We start from the raw sequence: 19,207 nt of genomic DNA, 5'->3' as shown, positions 1-19,207 counted from the left end.
TGATTGATCAGTGAATGTGAATTATAGACATGCATGAACTTCAGCAGATTGTTGAGCATTTCCAACATTATCCTGAATGTTTCAGAGCCAAACAGACAGTGAGTGGAGACACCAAGCTGTTCGAGGACGATGCACTGGGCAAGACACCTGATGGGTGAGTTTTACACACATTTTTGAGTCACTTGAGAAAAAGTGACTCTATGTAATCGGTCAGTGTTAGTCTGTCCGGCCGGCCGGCCGTCCGTAGACACCACCTTAACGTTGGACTTTTCTCGGAAACTATCAAAGCGATCGGGCTCATATTTTGTTTAGTCGTGACCTCCAATGACCTCTACACTTTAACGATGGTTTCGTTGACCTTTGACCTTTTTCAAGGTCACAGGTCAGCGTCAAAGGAAAAATTAGACATTTTATATCTTTGACAAAGTTCATCGGATGTGATTGAAACTTTGTAGGATTATTCTTTACATCAAAGTATTTACATCTGTAGCCTTTTACGAACGTTATCAGAAAAACAAGGGAGATAACTAGCCTTTTCTGTTCGGCAACACACAACTTAACGTTGGGCTTTTCTCGGAAACTATAAAAGTGACCGGGCTCAAATTTTATGTGAACGTGACTCCCAGTGACCTCTACACTTTGACGTCTGCTTTGGTGACCTTTGACCTTTTTCAAGGTCACAGGTATGCTTCAGGTATGCATTGTGTTGTGAATAGCAATTTCTTCCTGTCCATCTGATGCCTCATATAATATTCAGAACTGCGAAAGTGACTCGATCGAGCGTTTGCTCTTCTTGTTAAATTTCAATATTACATTTGCTAGGTTGTAACTTCTTCTCTTCTTCTTTTTCTGCGTTCCCAGCTAGGTTGTAACAATATTCTATGCCCTTTTAAAGTAACTAAGAATATACTCACCAAGGAACCATGAAAATAATCAAGCTGCTGAAAAAATGGAACCAAAAGGGGAGGGAACTGTTCAGACAAGCAGACAAATGTGAGAACATAAATAAATCAACAATTGAATTGCACCTTGGAAATGATCGAACAGGGGAATGGTTAAGCTCTTGAACAAGTTACATAATTTAACGGGTGCTTGTGTCATAGGTTAATACTAGATCCTAAGAGGTCAAAGTAATCTGCTGAACACTAACACTGACTCCTTGCGCTACCTGTTTCAGAGGGGGGTTGTCAACGTACAAAGAGCTGTGTGCCATTGCCAACGACCTGAACCAGCCAGACCTCATCTACAAGTTTATGCACCTTGCTAACCACCAAGCTTCCTGGAACACGCGCAAGGTCAGCTTCACACCATATGCCAACATTGGTATTGTTTTGTCACCTGTTGTACTAATTGTCTTTGTTGCTTAAGTTTAATGTGATTTCTCATTCCTTGAACAGTAATACTACCACCAATATGTCTTCCATTTCATGGAACTAAATTGCCATGGACTTACAGAATGCTGAAATGGCAAACACCCGATTTAGCCCCATGTAAGGTTGCCATCAAGGGAATCTCAAAGGGTCGCTCTTTCAGTAAGTGACGTCACTTACACGGGATTAGTTCGGGACTATGCTGCTAGAACTTTGCCTGGTCTGCTCTTTCATGCATTGCTATTTGGACATTTACCTTTTAAAATTGCATGATCAGCTTCTGTTAATTTTTGGGGGTGATGAAACTTGTTTCATCAAAACTGTCTTCTTTTCAGGGTGCAGCATTCGGGTTCTCCACCATCGCCACACAAGCTGGGGAGCAGCTGGCACCCTACATGGGTCAGATCGTGCCGCGCCTGTACCGCTACCAATTCGACCCCAACCCTCGCATCCAGCAAGCCATGTCGGGCATCTGGAGTGCCCTCGTCAAAGACAACAAGAAAACCGTAAGTGATTCCTTTATCTTATTTGTTTTTGTGCGTTGGGTTATTTTGCTTCTTCAAGACTGCAGATTTGGGGTATTTCTTTTGAAAACAAAATGAACAAGCAAAAAGAGAAGGGAGGAAAGAAATACAGAATAGGGGGGGGGGGGGGGATAGTTTTTAATTGTTGTTATCCCAATGTTGTGTTATTTATTGACAGTCCTGTCAATCCCACACAAAGTGCAGTATTTAGAAGCAGAACTCCAGTGGCAGTAGTGAACAGTTGGAGACACTTAAAGCTACAGAGGACTGGGTAAACTAATCTCTTTGAAGTAAATTTCTTTTCTATGTGTCTGTCATTGGAAGATATCTCATGTACCTGTAACTACTTTTTTTCTGGTTATACATGTACATGAATACAGTTCTTTTGTAAGGTGATGCTTATAGAGTAAGCTTCTTCTTTTCAAAGAGATTCTGCTAACTATGTTTCTCTTTATCATCCAACCCATTACTTACTTACTGCCCGTTATGCCGGTTGGTTTTATGGCAGCAACGAAGGACCTCCACTCCAGTCTGTTCTGGGCGAGTCTCTGGATGGTACCCCACGTATGGTTCAGGATTTTCAGTTCTCCTTCCACCGTTTGTCGCCAGGTGTTCTTGGGTCTGCCTCTCTTACGCTTTCCCTCTGGTGTCCAGTGAAGGGCAGTCCTGGTGATGCTATCCTGCTATCTTTGCATGACATGCCCAATCTATTTCCACCGCCTTCTCATCCGACCCATAACCATTCTCTTTACAGGTGGACCTGTACCTGAAAGAAATTGTGGCGGACCTGCTGAAGAACTTGACCAGTAACCAGTGGCGCATCCGAGAGTCCAGCTGTAACGCTGTGTCGGACTTGCTGAGGGGCCGGACACTGGACAGTATCGTGGACACCCTGCCTGAACTGTGGGAGCAGTGTCTGCGTGTCAGGGACGACATAAAGGTCAGTTTGATGGTTAAGGCGGTCCTTAATTGAACCTGAAGTCCCATTATGAGAGACACTGAAGTCAACTGTGTGAAAACTTTGTGAAGTCTCGCTATCGAAATTTTGTGCAAAGCTCTCTCTTTCGCTTTCTCTCTTTCTCTTTCTCTCTCTTTCTCTTTCTCTCTCTTTCTCTTTCTCTCTCTGTCTGTCTCTGTCTGACTGTCTCTCTCTCTCTGAGTCTCTCTCTCTCTCTCTGAGTCTCTCTCTCTCTCTCACTCTCATTCTCTCTCTCTCTATTTTCTCTCTCTCTCTCTCTCTCTCTCTCTCTCTCTCTCTCTCTCTCTCTCTCTCTCTCTCTCTCTCTCTCTCTCTCCGTCAAGGAAGTGCGGGCTACGAGGGCTGGATGTAAAAAAGCACCTGTTTGCTTATGCCACTACCCTTGTAAATAAAGAATTTGTCATTGTCATTGTCATTGTCTCTCTCTCTCTTTAACTTTTTAATTTTTCAATTCTCTCTCTCTCTCTCTCTCTCTCTCTCTCTCTCTCTCTCTCTCTCTCTCTCTCTCTCTCTCTCTCTCTCTCTCTCTCTCTCTCTCTCTCTCTCTCCGTCAAGGAAGTGCGGGCTACGAGGGCTGGATGTAAAAAAGCACCTGTTTGCTTATGCCACTACCCTCGTAAATAAAGAATTTGTCATTGTCATTGTCTCTCTCTTTAACTTTTTAATTTTTCAATTCTCTCTCTCTCTCTCTCTCTCTCTCTCTCTCTCTCTCTCTCTCTCTCTCTCTCTCTCTCTCTCTCTCTCTCTCTCTCTCTCTCTTTCTCTCTCTCACAATGGGCGAGGGCCCAATGAATACAAGTATGTTTGCATTGCTTATTCTGTCACCCTCGAAAAATAATTTTCAGTTTTCTCTCTCTCTTTCTCTGTCTCTTTTTTTATGGATACATAAGCACAGTGTTTTACTCGTCCTGATATGGCTCTGCGTAGTCGGCTGGACGTTAAGCAACAAATAAACAAACAAACAAAAAAGCACAGTGTTTTACAAGTCAGTACTGAAGATAATACGGAAGTAGCATCTGGCATACAGCAGCTCAATTATTTGTAGTTCTAATTTCTTTGGCCTTTTTCTTTGTCTGTTACAGGAATCTGTGCGCACAGCTGCTGATCAGTCATGCAAGACTCTGAGCAAGGTAGGACTGGTAGTGGCTTGTTGCTTTGTTACTGGAATTCGTGCTTGGAGTATTGTCCTTTTTCTGTCACAGTGTGTCAACTTGGTCGTATTTTCTTTTTCTGTGAAATGTGAACATGTAGAAAATGTTCGTTGCAGCTCAGCTTCCTTATGTAAGATGTGGAAAGGTTTGCATCTGATAACAAAATATCTGAAAGTTTGATTTCAGACACATACACATAAAAGTCTAAGAACCATCAGTCTGGTAAGAGTACGAGAGGGAGTCTTGAAATAGAAGTAAATGTACAGACCTGTTAAAAAGAAAGACTGAGAAATCCAGGACTTTCAGGAGAGAATGTATTTAAATGGGGGTTTCTTGAGGGATTATTCACCTTTAAAAAATATTTAGCAGCAAAGACCACTGCATCTGTTTGCAGGTATCCATCAAAATCTGTGACCCAGAAAACGGACAGGCCGGGGAGAGGGCGACCAAGGCGATACTGCCTTGTCTGCTCAACATCACGCTCAACAGTGCCGTCAAGGAAGTGCGGGCTATTGGGTGAGTTATGATCTGTGTGTGTGTGTGTGTAGGTGTTGCCTTGTCTGTTGAATGTAACATTCAACAGTTGTGTCAAGGAAGTTGAAGCCATTGGGGCAAGGTGTATATTTGGGAGGCTGGGAAGAGGGGGGAGGGGGGAGTGGGGTTTCAAGGGTTTGCATGTGTGTTCAGGGGTTTCAACAATGTTTGTATGTGTGCTATCTTGTTATGGGAAGGGGGAGGGGAGAGTAGAGTAAGCTTGGGTCGAATATTTTTCAATGGAAACATGCTTCATATACTCTTTTTACATTTAGTCAAGTTTTGACTAAATGTTTTAACGTAGAGGGGGGAATCGAGACGAGGGTGTGGTGTATGTGTGTGCGTGTGGGTAGAGCGATTCAGAGAAAACTGCTGGACCGATCTTCATGAAACTTGACATGAGAGATCCTGAGTATGGTATCTCCAGACGTTTTTTTTTCATTTTTGACTCACATGCGAAGCAAAAGTGAGTCTATGTACTCACCCGAGTCGTCCGGAAAACTTTAACGTTGGATATTTCTTGGACACTATTCAGTCTATCAGTACCAAATTTGGCAAGATGGTGTATGATGACCAGGCCCCAAAAAACATACATAGCATCTTGACCTTGCTTCAAGGTCAAGGTCGCAGGGGCCATAAATGTTGTCTAAAAAACAGGTATTTTTCACATTTGTCCCATTTTCTCTGAAGTTTTTGAGATTGAATACCTCATCTATATATGTTATATAGGGCAAAGTAAGCCCCATCTTATGATACCAGTTTGGTTTACCTTGCTTCAAGGTCAAGGTCACAGGAGCTCTTCAAAGTTGGATTGTATACATATTTTGAAGTGACCTTGACCCTGAACTATGGAAGATAACTGTTTCAAACTTAAAAATTATGTGGGGCACATGTTATGCTTTCATCATGAGACACATTTGGTCACATATGATCAAGGTCAAGGTCACTTTGACCCTTATGAAATGTGACTAAAATAAGGTAGTGAACCACTAAAAGTGACCATATCTCATGGTAGAAAGGGCCAATAAGCACCATTGTACTTCCTATGTCTTGAATTAACAGCTTTGTGTTGCATAACCTTGGATGACCTTGACCTTGGGTCAAGGTCACATGTATTTTGGTAGGAAAAATGTGTAAAGCAGTTCTTAGTGTATGATGTCATTGCTAGGTTTAGTTATTTGACCTTGACCCTAAAGGTCAAGGTCATGTAAAGGTCAAGGTCAAGCATGTGAGTCATATGGGCTTTGCCCTTCTTGTTTGATAAATGTCTTTGATGACGTCATATCCGGCTTTTCGTGAAAGTTGAGGCGGCACTGTCACGCTCTCATTTTTCAACCAAATTGGTTGAAATTTTGGTCAAGTAATCTTCGACGAAGCCCGGACTTTGGTATTGCATTTCAGCTTCAAGGCTTAAAAATTAATTAATGAGTTTGCTCATTAAAGTTGTCATTAAAATCGATTTTTCGCAAACAGATTTAAAATTGATTGCATCGTATTCTTCATCACATTCTGAATCTAAAAATATATACATATGTCATGTTTACTCTTAAAATGTGATCACAATTAACGAAAATAGAATAATTAATCTTACGATTAAAATTTAAGAAATCGATCCAAAAATGATTTCATCTTATTCTTTATCATTTCCTGATTCCAAAAACATATAAGCTACTCACACAAAGTTAAGGATCACTTGCACACAAATGCATAACTTTCCAAATAAGTAAGCCGATGCGTTGGTATTTGGCAAACGTTTAATTCAATGCTTTAGTGATAACGATACAACATTTCCTTCAATTTTGAGCAATCGTTTGGTCTGTACATTTTATCAAAGTGTGTACGTATCGACATTTGATTTCCCAAAGTCGTTGAAATCACAAGACATGGCATTCAGATGCTCCCAAAAGTTCAGTAGTGCGTGTAACCGCCCTGGCTGTTCTGGCACTCGACGCAGCGAGTCCTCATAGAGTTGACCAGGGTGGTGAAGATCCTCTGTGGAAGCACCTGCCACTCAGCCCGCAACATCTGGTAGAAGTGCTGGACATCCCTGGGAGGGGGTGGTTGCTCCTCACTTTGCGATCCAACTCATCCCTAAGGTTCTCAATCGGGTCGAGATCGGGACTGCATGCTGGCCACTCTATTCTGTTGACTCCAGACTGCTGCAGGAAGTCGTTGACCACCCTTGCCCTGTGGGGTCGAGCGTTGTCATCCTGGTAGACAGCCTGCGGTCCCATCTGCTGCAGTGTAGGCACAGCCAGCGGTCGAAGGATCTCATCCCGGTATCGGAGGCCAGCCAGGTTACCCTGTACATGAAACAAGGGTGTTCTGTGGTCAAGGCTGAAGGCCCCCCCAGACCATTACAGAACCTCCACCAAAGGCCACCTTTTATTGGACAGTGGCGTCAATGTAGCGTTCCCCTTGGCGCCTCCAGACCCTCAGTCGGTCGTCGTTGTGGTTCAGGGTGAAGCGTGATTCATCACTGAACAGGACCTGGGACCATTGCTGACGTGTCCACATCACGTGACGTCTGCAGAAGGCGCGGCGTGCTGCCCTATGGGCTGGAGTTAAGCGTGGCCGTACAGCTGGGCGACGAGAACGGAGGTCAAACCCATGAAGGCGATTCCGTATGGTCTGCTGGCTGATGTCGGTGTTAGTAGCCACCCTCAGCTGCCTTCAATTAATGCTGGTAGAGGCTGTTTTTGTTTGCAAGGCTAGTCGTTCAATAAGACGATCTTCACGTGGAGTTGTCTTCTTTGGTCGCCCAGGTCTGCGTCTTTCCTGGACCCTCCCAGTGGCTGTGAAACGTTGAATCAGTCTGACAATGACCGAGATGGACACGTGAAGTCGCCTGGCCACTTCTCGCTTGGGGACACCATCTTGGAACCATACAACAGCTCGTCCCCTCTCAAACTCGTTCAATTTTCGTCGTGGAGGCATTGTCAGATAATGCCTAATACTTTTTGTATGTCTTCTCAAAAAGCCAAGCAAGTGACAGCATCTCACACATAAACAGCAGTGCTTGCACGTGCATAATGGTTTTCCATGTGGCTTGTGCAATGTGTTCGGGCTGAACGGTCCAAAACAAGGTCCTTTTTCGCAAGTTTCCGCTTTTTCTTTTGCTACCAAGCTCAGTAGTAGAGAATCCCGTGCAATTTTCCCACTAATACAACATCGCCCACTTACAGCTGAATAAGAATTCATAACAATTTGGTTTGACTGAGAAATAAATAACAGCACCTGTTTTCTCATAGTGATCCTTAACTTTTTGTGAGTAGTGTAGATATGATAGGTTGTATTCAAAACAAGCTCAGAAAGTTAACAAGAATACAGAAAAGCGCGCTTTCCTGCTTAGCACAATATGCTACCGCGCTAATCTGGCGTGTCAATATCACTACGTTTTGCACGTGGGAGGTGAGCGATTTCCTTCACCCGGGGATTGACGAAGCTGTACTGTCTTGGTGAAAAAATACAGTGCCTTCAGTTTCATCCCGTGACGGTTCGACAGCTTGACTAAATGTAGTAATTTCGCCTTACGCGACTTGTTTGTTGTTGGGCACATTTTGTGGTCTTGAAATAGAGGAACAGTTTTGTGATGCTGTAAGGCCCCCCCAAAAAATAGGTGTGGTTACGGTAACCCGACCTACCCTATTTTTGGGGGCCGACCCCATAACTTTTTATTACATTTGTCAAAAAAATACACACAAAAAACGAGTGCAGAAAACGCAATGAAATCGAAAGCGCCTGAGTCGCACACTTATTTCCCTGTCAAGTAGGTTTAATTTGTACACATTAGAAAAAAAAGTTTTAAAAAAAAAAAAAAAGTGATTGCCTACCTTCCTACCCTATTTTTTTTGGCTATGTTACCGTAACCACACCTATTATTTTTTTTGGCCTAATTGTAATGCACTGTGACTGTCCATGCCTGTGAGTATGGCTTTGTTACATGGCCTTCCAACAATTGATGCAGGCATTGTGTAAGAAGATGAAAAGAGTCTAAACAAAGGAAGAGTTTCGATGATCCTGTGTCTTTTTGGTGCTTGGGGAAAATGTTGTGACGGTCATTCTGTATCCTAATTTTATATCATAATATGTCGACAGGACTGTGTCTCAGATTATGATGCTATTGTATTGTTTCATGTTTTTGCCCACAGATTGTCAACGATCCTCCAGATCAGCAAGAAGGCAGGCGAGCTGCTGAAGCCCCACATCCCAGCACTGGTGGTGGCCCTACTGGAGGCTGTCAGCGGACTCGAACCCCAGGTCCTCAACTACCTCAGCTTCCACGTCAGCAGTGAGGCCACACAGGACAAGGTGGGTTTGGATTCATGCAGAGTTTGTCAAATAGCATTGAAAATCACACCTAAATGAGCGCTTCTGGGGTGGTAACGTGAGACAACTCCTGTGATCTTGCCGCGAGGTGGCGCCAGTTACCATCCGAAAGAAAGAAGGGGCATAATCTCACCAGAACCGACCATTGTCTGTTTACCGTATAAAATGCACGACTTACACACGAACTGTTACCAAACCGATATGCTATTTGGGACGAATGCAAGGTTTTTTCCTTTCTCGTGTGATCTTGCCGCCAGGTGGCGCCAGTTACCAGCCGAAAGAAAGAGGGGGCATAACCTCACCAGAACCGCCCATTGTGAATGCTGGAAGAATGGGTTTGAAAGGGAGGAAAGAAGTATTTTATTGAAAGAGAATGTATGAAGTTTGATTCAGGGTGTAAATGAGAATTCAATTCATAACAATGAAAGACTGGTGAAAACTCTCCTTTCACCAACAGTTTTCCCCCTTATGAATGGAGACAATCCTTTGAATCTTTCAGCTTTGGTCAATTCTTCATTCATGATGGAGACATGATATAGCTTGTCATTTAATCACATGAATATATTTGGATCACCACACTCTGGTCAATTTTTTTCCTAGTTTTAAGTTGCGTTTTGTTAATAGTCTATTGGTTGTGTACAAAAAATAGAATTTTTAAACGTTGACAATTTATCTGTTAAGTGTGGCAAAATGCAATATATTTTGACTTTCTTTAATTTGGGTTGTGGCTTACAGATGTGTTGCTATGGTTTTGTGTTGACTTTGAAAACTGTTTCATGTTTGTATTTTTGCAGTTGGACAAAGCGCGCATTTCAGCTTCGAAATCCTCACCAATGATGGAGACAGTCAACAGGGTATGAGCGTTTCTTTTGTTTTGTCGGGGATTATTCGGTTTGAGTGTCATGTCTTACTGCGGGCAAACCAGTTCTTCTGTTTGATGGGTCAGTTAGTTTTCCTTGTGAATTGACTCAAAGGGATAACTTAACTTCCCAGAGTGTTCTGATCCCGGATTTAAATGTGTGTTTGAAAGTGTGTACGTGCACGCACACATGCAGTGATTACACTTACTAAAGAGTCAGGCAGGTATAGTAAAACTGACAGCACATTCAATGATTTTTAAAGCTGTGTCAAATATGATCAACACAGAAAGCCTGAGATGAGAAAGAAGAATCCTAGCTTTAAGAATCTCCCATGAAAGCGTAGTATGGCTGCTTAAATGTCAGGGAAAAAACATATATACATAAAAACCCGCTTGTGCAAAAAAACAATGCATGTGTATGTGGGACTTATAGCCCGCAGAAGAAGAAGAAATAAGAAGTTTTAGGAATCTCAAGCTAACTGAGCCCGGTAGCTCAGTTGGTATTGCACTGGACTTGTGATCCGAGGGTCACAGGTTTGAATCTGGGCCGGGACAGACACAGGTCAACTACATGTGCAGACTAACAAGACGGTATCCATGATCCAGCCCCGTGTCACGACTGTGGCATGTAAAAGACCTCGGTCATTCTATAATAAATGCAGGTGGCTGATTACATCTATACACGCACACACCTGGGTAGCGCGGCTGTTGCTGCTAGCTTTCCACTGGTAGGAAGTGACCTGAATTTCCCAGCGATCGGACAATAAAGTAATGAAAATGGAAAACAAGTCGCATAAGGCGAAATTACTACATTTAGTCAAGCTGTGGAACTCGCAGAATGAAACTGAACGCACTGCATTTTTTCACAATGACCGTAGTCCGCCGCTTGTGCATAACGGAGTGAAACTGACGAGCCTGTTCAGCGCGGTAGTGGTTTCGCTGTGCTGCATAGCACGCTTTTCTGTACCTCTCTTCGTTTTAACTTTCTGAGCGTGTTTTTAATCCAAACATATCGTATCAAAATGTTTTTGGAATCAGGAACCGACAAGGAATAAGATGAAATTGTTTTTAAATCGATTTCGGAAATTTAATTTTGATCATCATTTTTATATTTTTAATTTTCAGAGCTTCTTTTTAATCCAAATATAACATGTTTATATGTTTTTGGAATCAGGAAATGATGTAGAATAAGATGAAAGTAAGTTTGGATCGTTTTATATATAAAAAAAAATGTATTACAATTTTCAAATTTTTAATGACCAAAGTCATTCATTAATTTTTAAGCCACCAAGCTGAAATGCAATACCGAAGTCCGGCTTTCGTCGAAGATTGCTTTACAAAAATTTCAATCAATTTGATTGAAAAATGAGGATGTGACAGTGCCGCCTCAACTTTTACAAAAAGCCGGATATGACGTCATCAAAAGTATTTATCGAAAAAAAGAAAAAAACGTCCGGGAATATCATTCCCAGGAACTCTCATGTCAAATTTCATAAAGATCGGTCCAGTAGTTTGGTCTGAATCGCTCTACACACACACACGCACAGACACACACACACACACACACACACACACACACACACACACACACACACACACACACACACACACACACACACACACACACACACACACCACGACCCTCGTCTCGATTCCCCCTCTATGTTAAAACATTTAGTCAAAACTTGACTAAATATAAACAAGTCGCGTAAGGCGAAAATACAATATTTAGTCAAGTAGCTGTCGAACTCACAGAATGAAACTGAACGCAATGCCATATTTCTTTCGAATACATCACCTCAATTTAACTAATAGGAGTTACCTTACTTACGAGTGCTAGACTGAGAAGCGTCCTATGTTACCAGTACTAGACTGTAAACAAGGTCGCTAACTCTAGATTTCCGTCGGTATACCATTTAGGGGAGTAGTCTCCCTTTGTCGGTAGTACCTCTCTGCGCATGTGCCAATGCCCATAATCCCCAGTTTCAATTTCTTGCTACGGGGAGCTAGACGTGTATTTAGACCTTTCCCGTCTAAGAAGACTTCCTTTACAGGAACTACAACATTCACCTTCAATCACGGTTTGGGCTTTCCTTTTTAAGGGCGATTACTACGCCCGTATACATTCAATGATTCATCACGTTGAACAACGTAACGAACCGTGAAAATGAAAGTGAAACGGCTTAAAAATGTAACAAAGTTACTTGGTCATAAGTAGAAGGTACTTCAATCATCAATGATACCTTGTTGACACACAGAGCCTAACAGGCTCCGTTACTTGTCTTTTTTAACTAGTGAACATGCAATTGAACGACAACTATTCTTTACTCAGTCGTTACGAATGTCGAACAGATATTTACAGCGGTTGGACCGGTTTCATTGACGCAATAGAACTCCGCGAACAATAACTTACCTTGCCGCTTTCAATGGAAAGCAACGGCAGGTCACCCTACACATCAATGTAGGAATACGAACAAGACCTTCAACTTCGAAATTACCCGGAAGTTTTTTGCGTTTTAACAGCTTTTTATCGACTACAGCGAGGTTTACCATGCGCGTTATCCCGACCGGAAGCGCATTTCTGATCCGAATTTTTAGGCGTACAAAGTACCGAGCGCCCGCGAAGGTTACATACGGCGTATGAATACTTCTGTCATTACAAACTGCGATGACTCTTGCGGGCAGCGTAGATACGGAACGCAGTACGCTTGAACGCTGATTGAACTGAAGGCACAGAGCGCCCGCGAATGTTACATATGGCGTATGAATACTTCGGTCATTACAAACTGCGATGACTTTTGCGGGCAGCGTAGATACGGACCGCAGTACGCTTGAACGCTGATAGAACTGAAAGCGGGTTGTATCGAAGAATAACAACAACAAACCTCGCCCGCTTGGAAAGAAAACCAAACACTGAGATTGAGATATGCGCCTCCGGGAATATTACGGAGGGAACTTCCTTTACTCTCAGAGAAAGGCAAGTAATTCTCTCTCCTATGTGTCTGGGAAACGATGTTTTCTGCGGTTGGCAGATTATGGTTTTGGTATTTTTATCAGATGATCATGGTGGACTCACAGAGACCACGTGGTGGTACTTCTTCAAATTGGATAAAGAATACTTTCCTTGCCAACTTAACTTGATTAACTTGTAAACTTGTATGCGTGCATACATACACATTATATATATATAAATATATATTAAAAAAAAAAATAAAAAAATAAAAATTTTTTTAAATTGACAAGGAAGAATTAAAGTGTATGCAAACACAGATGGGACATCTTTATTGGGATATAATCCTTTTTTCTTGGCAAAGGGTATCAAAGAAGTCAGTTGATGTTACAAATTCCATTTTCATGGAGTGTTTAAATCAGCTATCTGAGTGGTAAAAGATTTAACTTATGGATAAACTCAAGTGTTTACACTTTGAGATTTACACTCAGCTAAAATCTGTTGATACCACAGTGCCAGGAGACAGCTCTTCAAATTCAATTAGAACAGGCACACATATATACTTATGTTCTGTTCCAGTGCACAATTGATGTACATTACACTTGAATGACATGTTATGAATAATATACAGTTGAAACCATGCCTTAGGGGCATGAATAAACTTGGTTGTTAACACATGAGTATTACACTCAGCTGAGTTTTCACAACATGCAAGATCGAGCAAGGCTCTGAATAATACTCACAGGGGAGCTTCCTATAATGTTGTCATGCCTCTACTTATTCCTGGTTCGTAGGCAAAACCTAAGCCTTTGACCTTTAACAAGGCCACATCTCTACTGTTGTCACCTTATCCTACGACTAGGTTCTCAGAAGTAGACAACAGGACCTAACAATAAGAGGCCGCCCTTAAATAACACTGGCTCTAGTCAGGTTCATACAAGGGATACAATGTTTATCATTTCATATTATGGAAAATATAACATATTTGCTAAACGGATGTTGTTACAACACACAATTAACTATGCCTCCTAGACAGAGCGGCTACTCTCATGAGAAAGGTACTGGATAAACTCTTGGCACATCCATGCCGTTATCAGTACGAGGGGGAATTAAGTCATATTGACATGTATTTATATATACGTAGACATTACCAAACAGACAATGTCGGGCGCTCTGGGGGAATACCTCCAGTAAGCACAGGAAGAGACAGGCTTCCTTTTCGCCCTGATAACTCCCAGGATCGTTGCGACAGCTTATGACAGACCCTCCAGCTGTCAGGCAAGACGTCCACTGGGCGTAACATGAGTAGAATCTCCCTGAGGTAGCTACAGCCTCGTCTGCAACCTCTCCCTTGAGGTGACCCCGAAACACAGCGGTTGACAGGACTGGGCCCCTCCCACCACTATCTTTGCCAGGGTTCCCCATCATGATGGTGGCTTCATGCATTTTGACTACCAGTATTCAGTGCTGCAAACTGCCTGTAGCGATGCTTCAGCACCGGAAGGACAGCTCCCGTCCCCCATTGCCTGTCTACCACCTCCTGACGGACTGAGGAAGACCTAATGTTTAACGCTCTTGGAACTAGACCAACACTTCACGCCTGACCATATTCAGCAGTGCCCGGCTACACAGAAGTCTGGGAGTGTGAGGAGAATGCCTAGAGCCTCCTAGTTATCTTCATCACCTGGAATGGAGAGCTTATGGTTAGAGGCTACAACCTTCACACCGGGGAGCCGCCCTACCAGTAACAAGATGGCACCTGCAATCTGCATACAGATCACCAGTCAAACAGCGGTGGACAACTGAACAGGGTATAGTAGTCACATCAGTTTCCATGCATACTGCAAGCTCTTGAGGTCTCTAGATGTCTCCTTCGGATACACAGCTACAAGACAGACACTGCGTACCAAGATAAGAGGAATCAAAGTGTCTCAAGACATTTGCCTGAGGAAACGACTCTGAAGATCACTCACACTTGGAGTGGAGCTTGTTCAACAGGGTAACAGGCCCAAGAATCTTGCCATACAAGCGTCGGGCAACACGGGTGAGCATGTTCAGGCTACATCACAAGGCGGGGAGCTGTTGGAGATAACGCAGAGACGGGGGAAGAAGTGCTCTGAGATCGTCAAGTACAGAATGCTTTCATGACCTGTGGACGGACTCAGCGTAACAACTTGTAAGAGTTGCCCCTTCTTCCTGAATGTCATCTGACACCCGCATCAGCCAGGGGATGATGATAGAAATGTCAGATTGTACAGTCGACACTCAACAGAGGATGTCCGACACCTGTAACAGGTCACATCTCGACTGATAATGGTAACAACTCTGGCAGAAGCATCAACAGGAGAGACGACAGTAGACGTCCTAGAGAAGGGATGGGCCGTTTAAGATCACTGGGCAGGTGCCCCTGAGATGATCAGCAGCTTTTGGAAGACAACCTACCCCAGGGTCAGGCAGTCCTTAGGCTACAAAACCTCATGGTTATCATCCTTGGACCAAGTCAAGAACCGCCCTGATATGGCGCTTCGTGGTCGGCTGGGCGTTAAGCAAACAAACAAACCAAGTCAAGGCAAAACCCTTCAACAGGGACAGCACTCAACCTACGTCATGCTTCAGAGACGGACAGACTTGACTAAAGAGGGAATGTCTCCCGAGGTGACTCCGCCCGTTTTTCCTTGGACTTTCCAGGAAGGACACTGAGAGATAGTCTGAGGTCTGGTCAGCCATCCGCACTATGAGATCCATGGGCCAGATTTCATAGATCAAGGAGGACCTCTCAGCCCATGCGGATTGATTAGTGCTGCCAGACATCTTGGACTGGGTAAACCATACGTCCATCCATCATTGAGTCAAATTTTCCTGGAACAAGAAGAGCTTCCTCTACCTTTAGGGGTATTGGGTACGGCCACAGACACACTTGGATTTGGGAAGGCTAAGCCACCCCTTCCAACCGAACCTTGAATTGGACAAGCTTCGTTTGCCTCTTACAACTGGCGCTCTAAGATCCCTGGACCACAGAGATAAGACCTAGAGGTATTCCTCCCCCGAAAGGCATAATGAGTGCGGCAATACCTTTGACAGTGGGTGAATGTGTCCATCCCATCCATATGTAGACTCTCAGATGCCTGGACTCAAAAGCTAAAGGAGCTGGAGGAAAGAGACACAGTGAGATCCTAGCAGGAGCTAGGAATACCACACAAGGCTATCTCCCTCGCTCCCAGTCTACGGTGACACAAGGTTATTGGGTGAGTATAAGTTGTGTCACTCTAAGAGCTTGAGGTAGAGACACAGTGAGATCCTAGCTGGAGCCAGGAATACCACACCAGCCTTTTCTCCCTCGCTCGAAGAGCCTGAGGTAGAGACACAGTGAGATCCTAGCTGGAGCCAGGAATACCACACCAGCCTATCTCACTCACTCCCAGTCTACGGCTACGCGTCGTTTTTGGGCGAGAAACGTGGCAACTCGGGTGCTGACTAAGACCTTTGTCAAGTCAGAACTATGCATCAGACCAAGAGAGTACACCTCCTGCCTCAGGCAGGGGCCTGAAAACAACTCTGCATAGTCACCCTAGAGCTCAGCTCCACAAACAGCTGAAGTGCCCCAGAGCTCACAAAGCTATGCTGGTCAGACAATGCAACACTTGCCGCCCACAGCCACGCCTACTGAAAATCCAGATATGGACTTGGGTGATCTAGGCAGAAGTACTACTGAGATCACAACATAGACATCTTTGTGAGTTCAACTACCAGGGGACAGAACTTTGCATCAGCCCAAGATAGTGCACCTTCGGCCATAGGCCGGAGAACATCACTGCATAGTCATCTAAGAACTTGTGAGCTCTACAGAAATCTGGAGTGTCCCAGAACCCACAAAACCTATGCTGGGCAGACAACCCAGCAGATGCCACCTACAACCATGTTTACAGAAAACCTAGATCAAGGACCTGGCTGATCAAGCCAGAAAACGGTCCTGCTGAAATCACAAATGGGACCTCTCAGTGAGTTGCATGCCAGGCATGGCACCCTCTTGAGTAAGACAAGAGCGGTCATTCAGCCAATAAGGGCTCAGAGATGCCCATGGTCACTGGGGACCCCCTCACGCTATAAGTGTGGAATTTCAAAGTAAGAAGCAGGTTTTCCCCTTGGGTAAAGGCAATACAGCTGGCTGTCTTTCACTGGCTATTCTAGGACAAATGGTACCTATAACCATTAAGGGTAGGCTTATAGCCCCCACATGCGTTGAGACAGGCACAGGTAAGGTGCAGACAGTGACCGTACTGCTGAGCGCACTTGCGCTTACTTCCTGTCACGCAGGAGGAACAGCTAAGTCAGCCTGAATTTACACTGGTATCTGTGCCTACCATCCTCATTAGAGAGGTAAATTCAGAGAGGATATATATATTCATTCATGCGACTGGCACAATTGTTTGCCATGGAAAGTGGTGCCTCAGACCAGAATTCTACAGGATCTCTGGAAACTCTGTCAATCTCCCTTAAATGGAGGATCAGTCGCAGAGACGCACCTTGGTGATAAGTTCAAGGTATTAGAGGAATTGTTATCTCTGACCATTCCTCATCTTTTAGGTCGTTCACCTGATCCGCCTGCAGAACTTTACGTTGCTGGGGAGTTGGGTCGCTCAAGGCGCATAATGGCAAGTCATAACCATAACCCAACATTGATAAAGACAAGTGATCAGAGGAATAGTAACGACCATCGAGTAGAAACCAGCTCTACATTGACAGGTGGGACTTTCTTTCGATTGTCCCTTTCTGGAGCAAGTTGACACAGTGGCAACAATGCAACTTGCCACTCGCCCGACTCAGGATTTCTTGCTTCTCAGTCCGATGATCTATCCTTTTCTTCCCCCGATTTTACAGGGGGGATTCCGGACAAATGGGCTGAGTCGGGTGAGGTGACACTAGATTACCGATCGAAAGTCAACCCTCCAGCCTGTTATCTATTCTCCTATTAGTTAAATTGAGGTGATGTATTCGAAAGAAATATGTATTTTTTACAAGTAAAATGACTATTTCTAAGAATACTCACCTCAATTTAACCAGAGACCCTCCCACCAACCCCGCTATTGACTTAATAGCTTCGAATTGAAACTGGGGATTATGGGCATTGGCACATGCGCAGAGAGGTACTACCGACAAAGGGAGACTACTCCCCTAAATGGTATACCGACGGAAATCTAGAGTTAGCGACCTTGTTTACAGTCTAGTACTGGTAACATAGGACGCTTCTCAGTCTAGCACTCGTAAGTAAGGTAACTCCTATTAGTTAAATTGAGGTGAGTATTCTTAGAAATAGTCATTTTACTTGTAAAAAATACATTTTTCAGCAAGACCGTATACTCGTAGCATCGTCAGTCCACCGCTCATGGCAAAGGCAGTGAAATTGACAAGAAGAGCGGGGTAGTAGTTGCGCTAAGAAGGATAGCACGCTTTTCTGTACCTCTCTTTGTTTTAACTTTCTGAGCGTGTTTTTAATCCAAACATATCATATCTATATGTTTTTGGAATCAGGAACCGACAAGGAATAAGATGAAAGTGTTTTTAAATTGATTTCGACAATTTAATTTTGATAATAATTTTTATATATTTAATTTTCAGAGCTTGTTTTTAATCCGAATATAACATATTTATATGTTTTTGGAATCAGCAAATGATGGAGAATAAGATAAACGTAAATTTGGATCGTTTTATAAATTTTTATTTTTTTTTACAATTTTCAGATTTTTAATGACCAAAGTCATTAATTAATTTTTAAGCCACCAAGCTGAAATGCAATACGGAAGTCCGGGCTTCGTCGAAGATTACTTGACCAAAATTTCAACCAATTTGGTTGAAAAATGAGGGCGTGACAGTGCCGCCTCAACTTTCACGAAAAGCCGGATATGACATCATCAAAGACATTTATCAAAAAAATGAAAAAAACGTTCGGGGATTTCATACCCAGGAACTCTCATGTCAAATTTCATAAAGATCGGTCCAGTAGTTTAGTCTGAATCGCTCTACACACACACACACACAGACACACACACGCACATACACCACGACCCTCGTCTCGATTCCCCCTCTATGTTAAAACATTTAGTCAAAACTTGACTAAATGTAAAAAAGAGGAAAATAACTCATTATTTGTGTGTTGCAGTGTGTGCAGTACGTTGATGAGTCTGTACTGACGGAGCTGGTGCCACGACTGACAGACCTGATCAAGCGTGGCCTGGGTGTGGGGACCAAGGCTGGCTGCTCCAGTTTCGTCATTTCTCTGGTGCATCAGTGTCCACAGGATGTGGCCCCTCATGCTGGTACAGTGGAACCCTTCCTTTAAGACCTCCATAAATCAGAAAGTACCCCCCGCGGGTTAGGGGGAAGAATTTACCCGATGCTCCCCAGCATGTCGTAAGAGGCGACTAACGGATTCTGTTTCTCCTTTTACCCTTGTTAAGTGTTTCTTGTATAGAATATAGTCAATGTTTGTAAAGACTTTAGTCAAGCAGTATGT

General features: G+C 43.4%; 1 protein-coding gene across 2 annotated transcripts in view; it reads left to right on the top strand.

The window, feature by feature from the left end:
• LOC138966417 (proteasome adapter and scaffold protein ECM29-like) overlaps window positions 1-19,207 on the top strand; it is an 87,220-nt gene that overhangs the window by 50,485 nt on the left and 17,528 nt on the right. For both annotated transcript variants that reach the window (XM_070338650.1, XM_070338651.1), the window contains exons 27-35: window positions 86-154; window positions 1,178-1,295; window positions 1,706-1,876; window positions 2,649-2,834; window positions 3,956-4,003; window positions 4,419-4,540; window positions 8,710-8,869; window positions 9,682-9,741; window positions 18,854-19,010. In XM_070338650.1, coding sequence (XP_070194751.1) covers window positions 86-154; window positions 1,178-1,295; window positions 1,706-1,876; window positions 2,649-2,834; window positions 3,956-4,003; window positions 4,419-4,540; window positions 8,710-8,869; window positions 9,682-9,741; window positions 18,854-19,010 — 1,091 coding nt within the window. The remainder of the gene's footprint in view (window positions 1-85; window positions 155-1,177; window positions 1,296-1,705; window positions 1,877-2,648; window positions 2,835-3,955; window positions 4,004-4,418; window positions 4,541-8,709; window positions 8,870-9,681; window positions 9,742-18,853; window positions 19,011-19,207) is intronic.

This window comes from Littorina saxatilis, linkage group LG5, assembly GCF_037325665.1.
Source record: "Littorina saxatilis isolate snail1 linkage group LG5, US_GU_Lsax_2.0, whole genome shotgun sequence".
Taxonomy (NCBI): Eukaryota; Metazoa; Mollusca; class Gastropoda; order Littorinimorpha; family Littorinidae; genus Littorina; species Littorina saxatilis.
The sequence above is the reverse complement of the archived record's forward strand: the minus strand, read 5'-3'. Positions and strand labels throughout refer to the sequence as shown.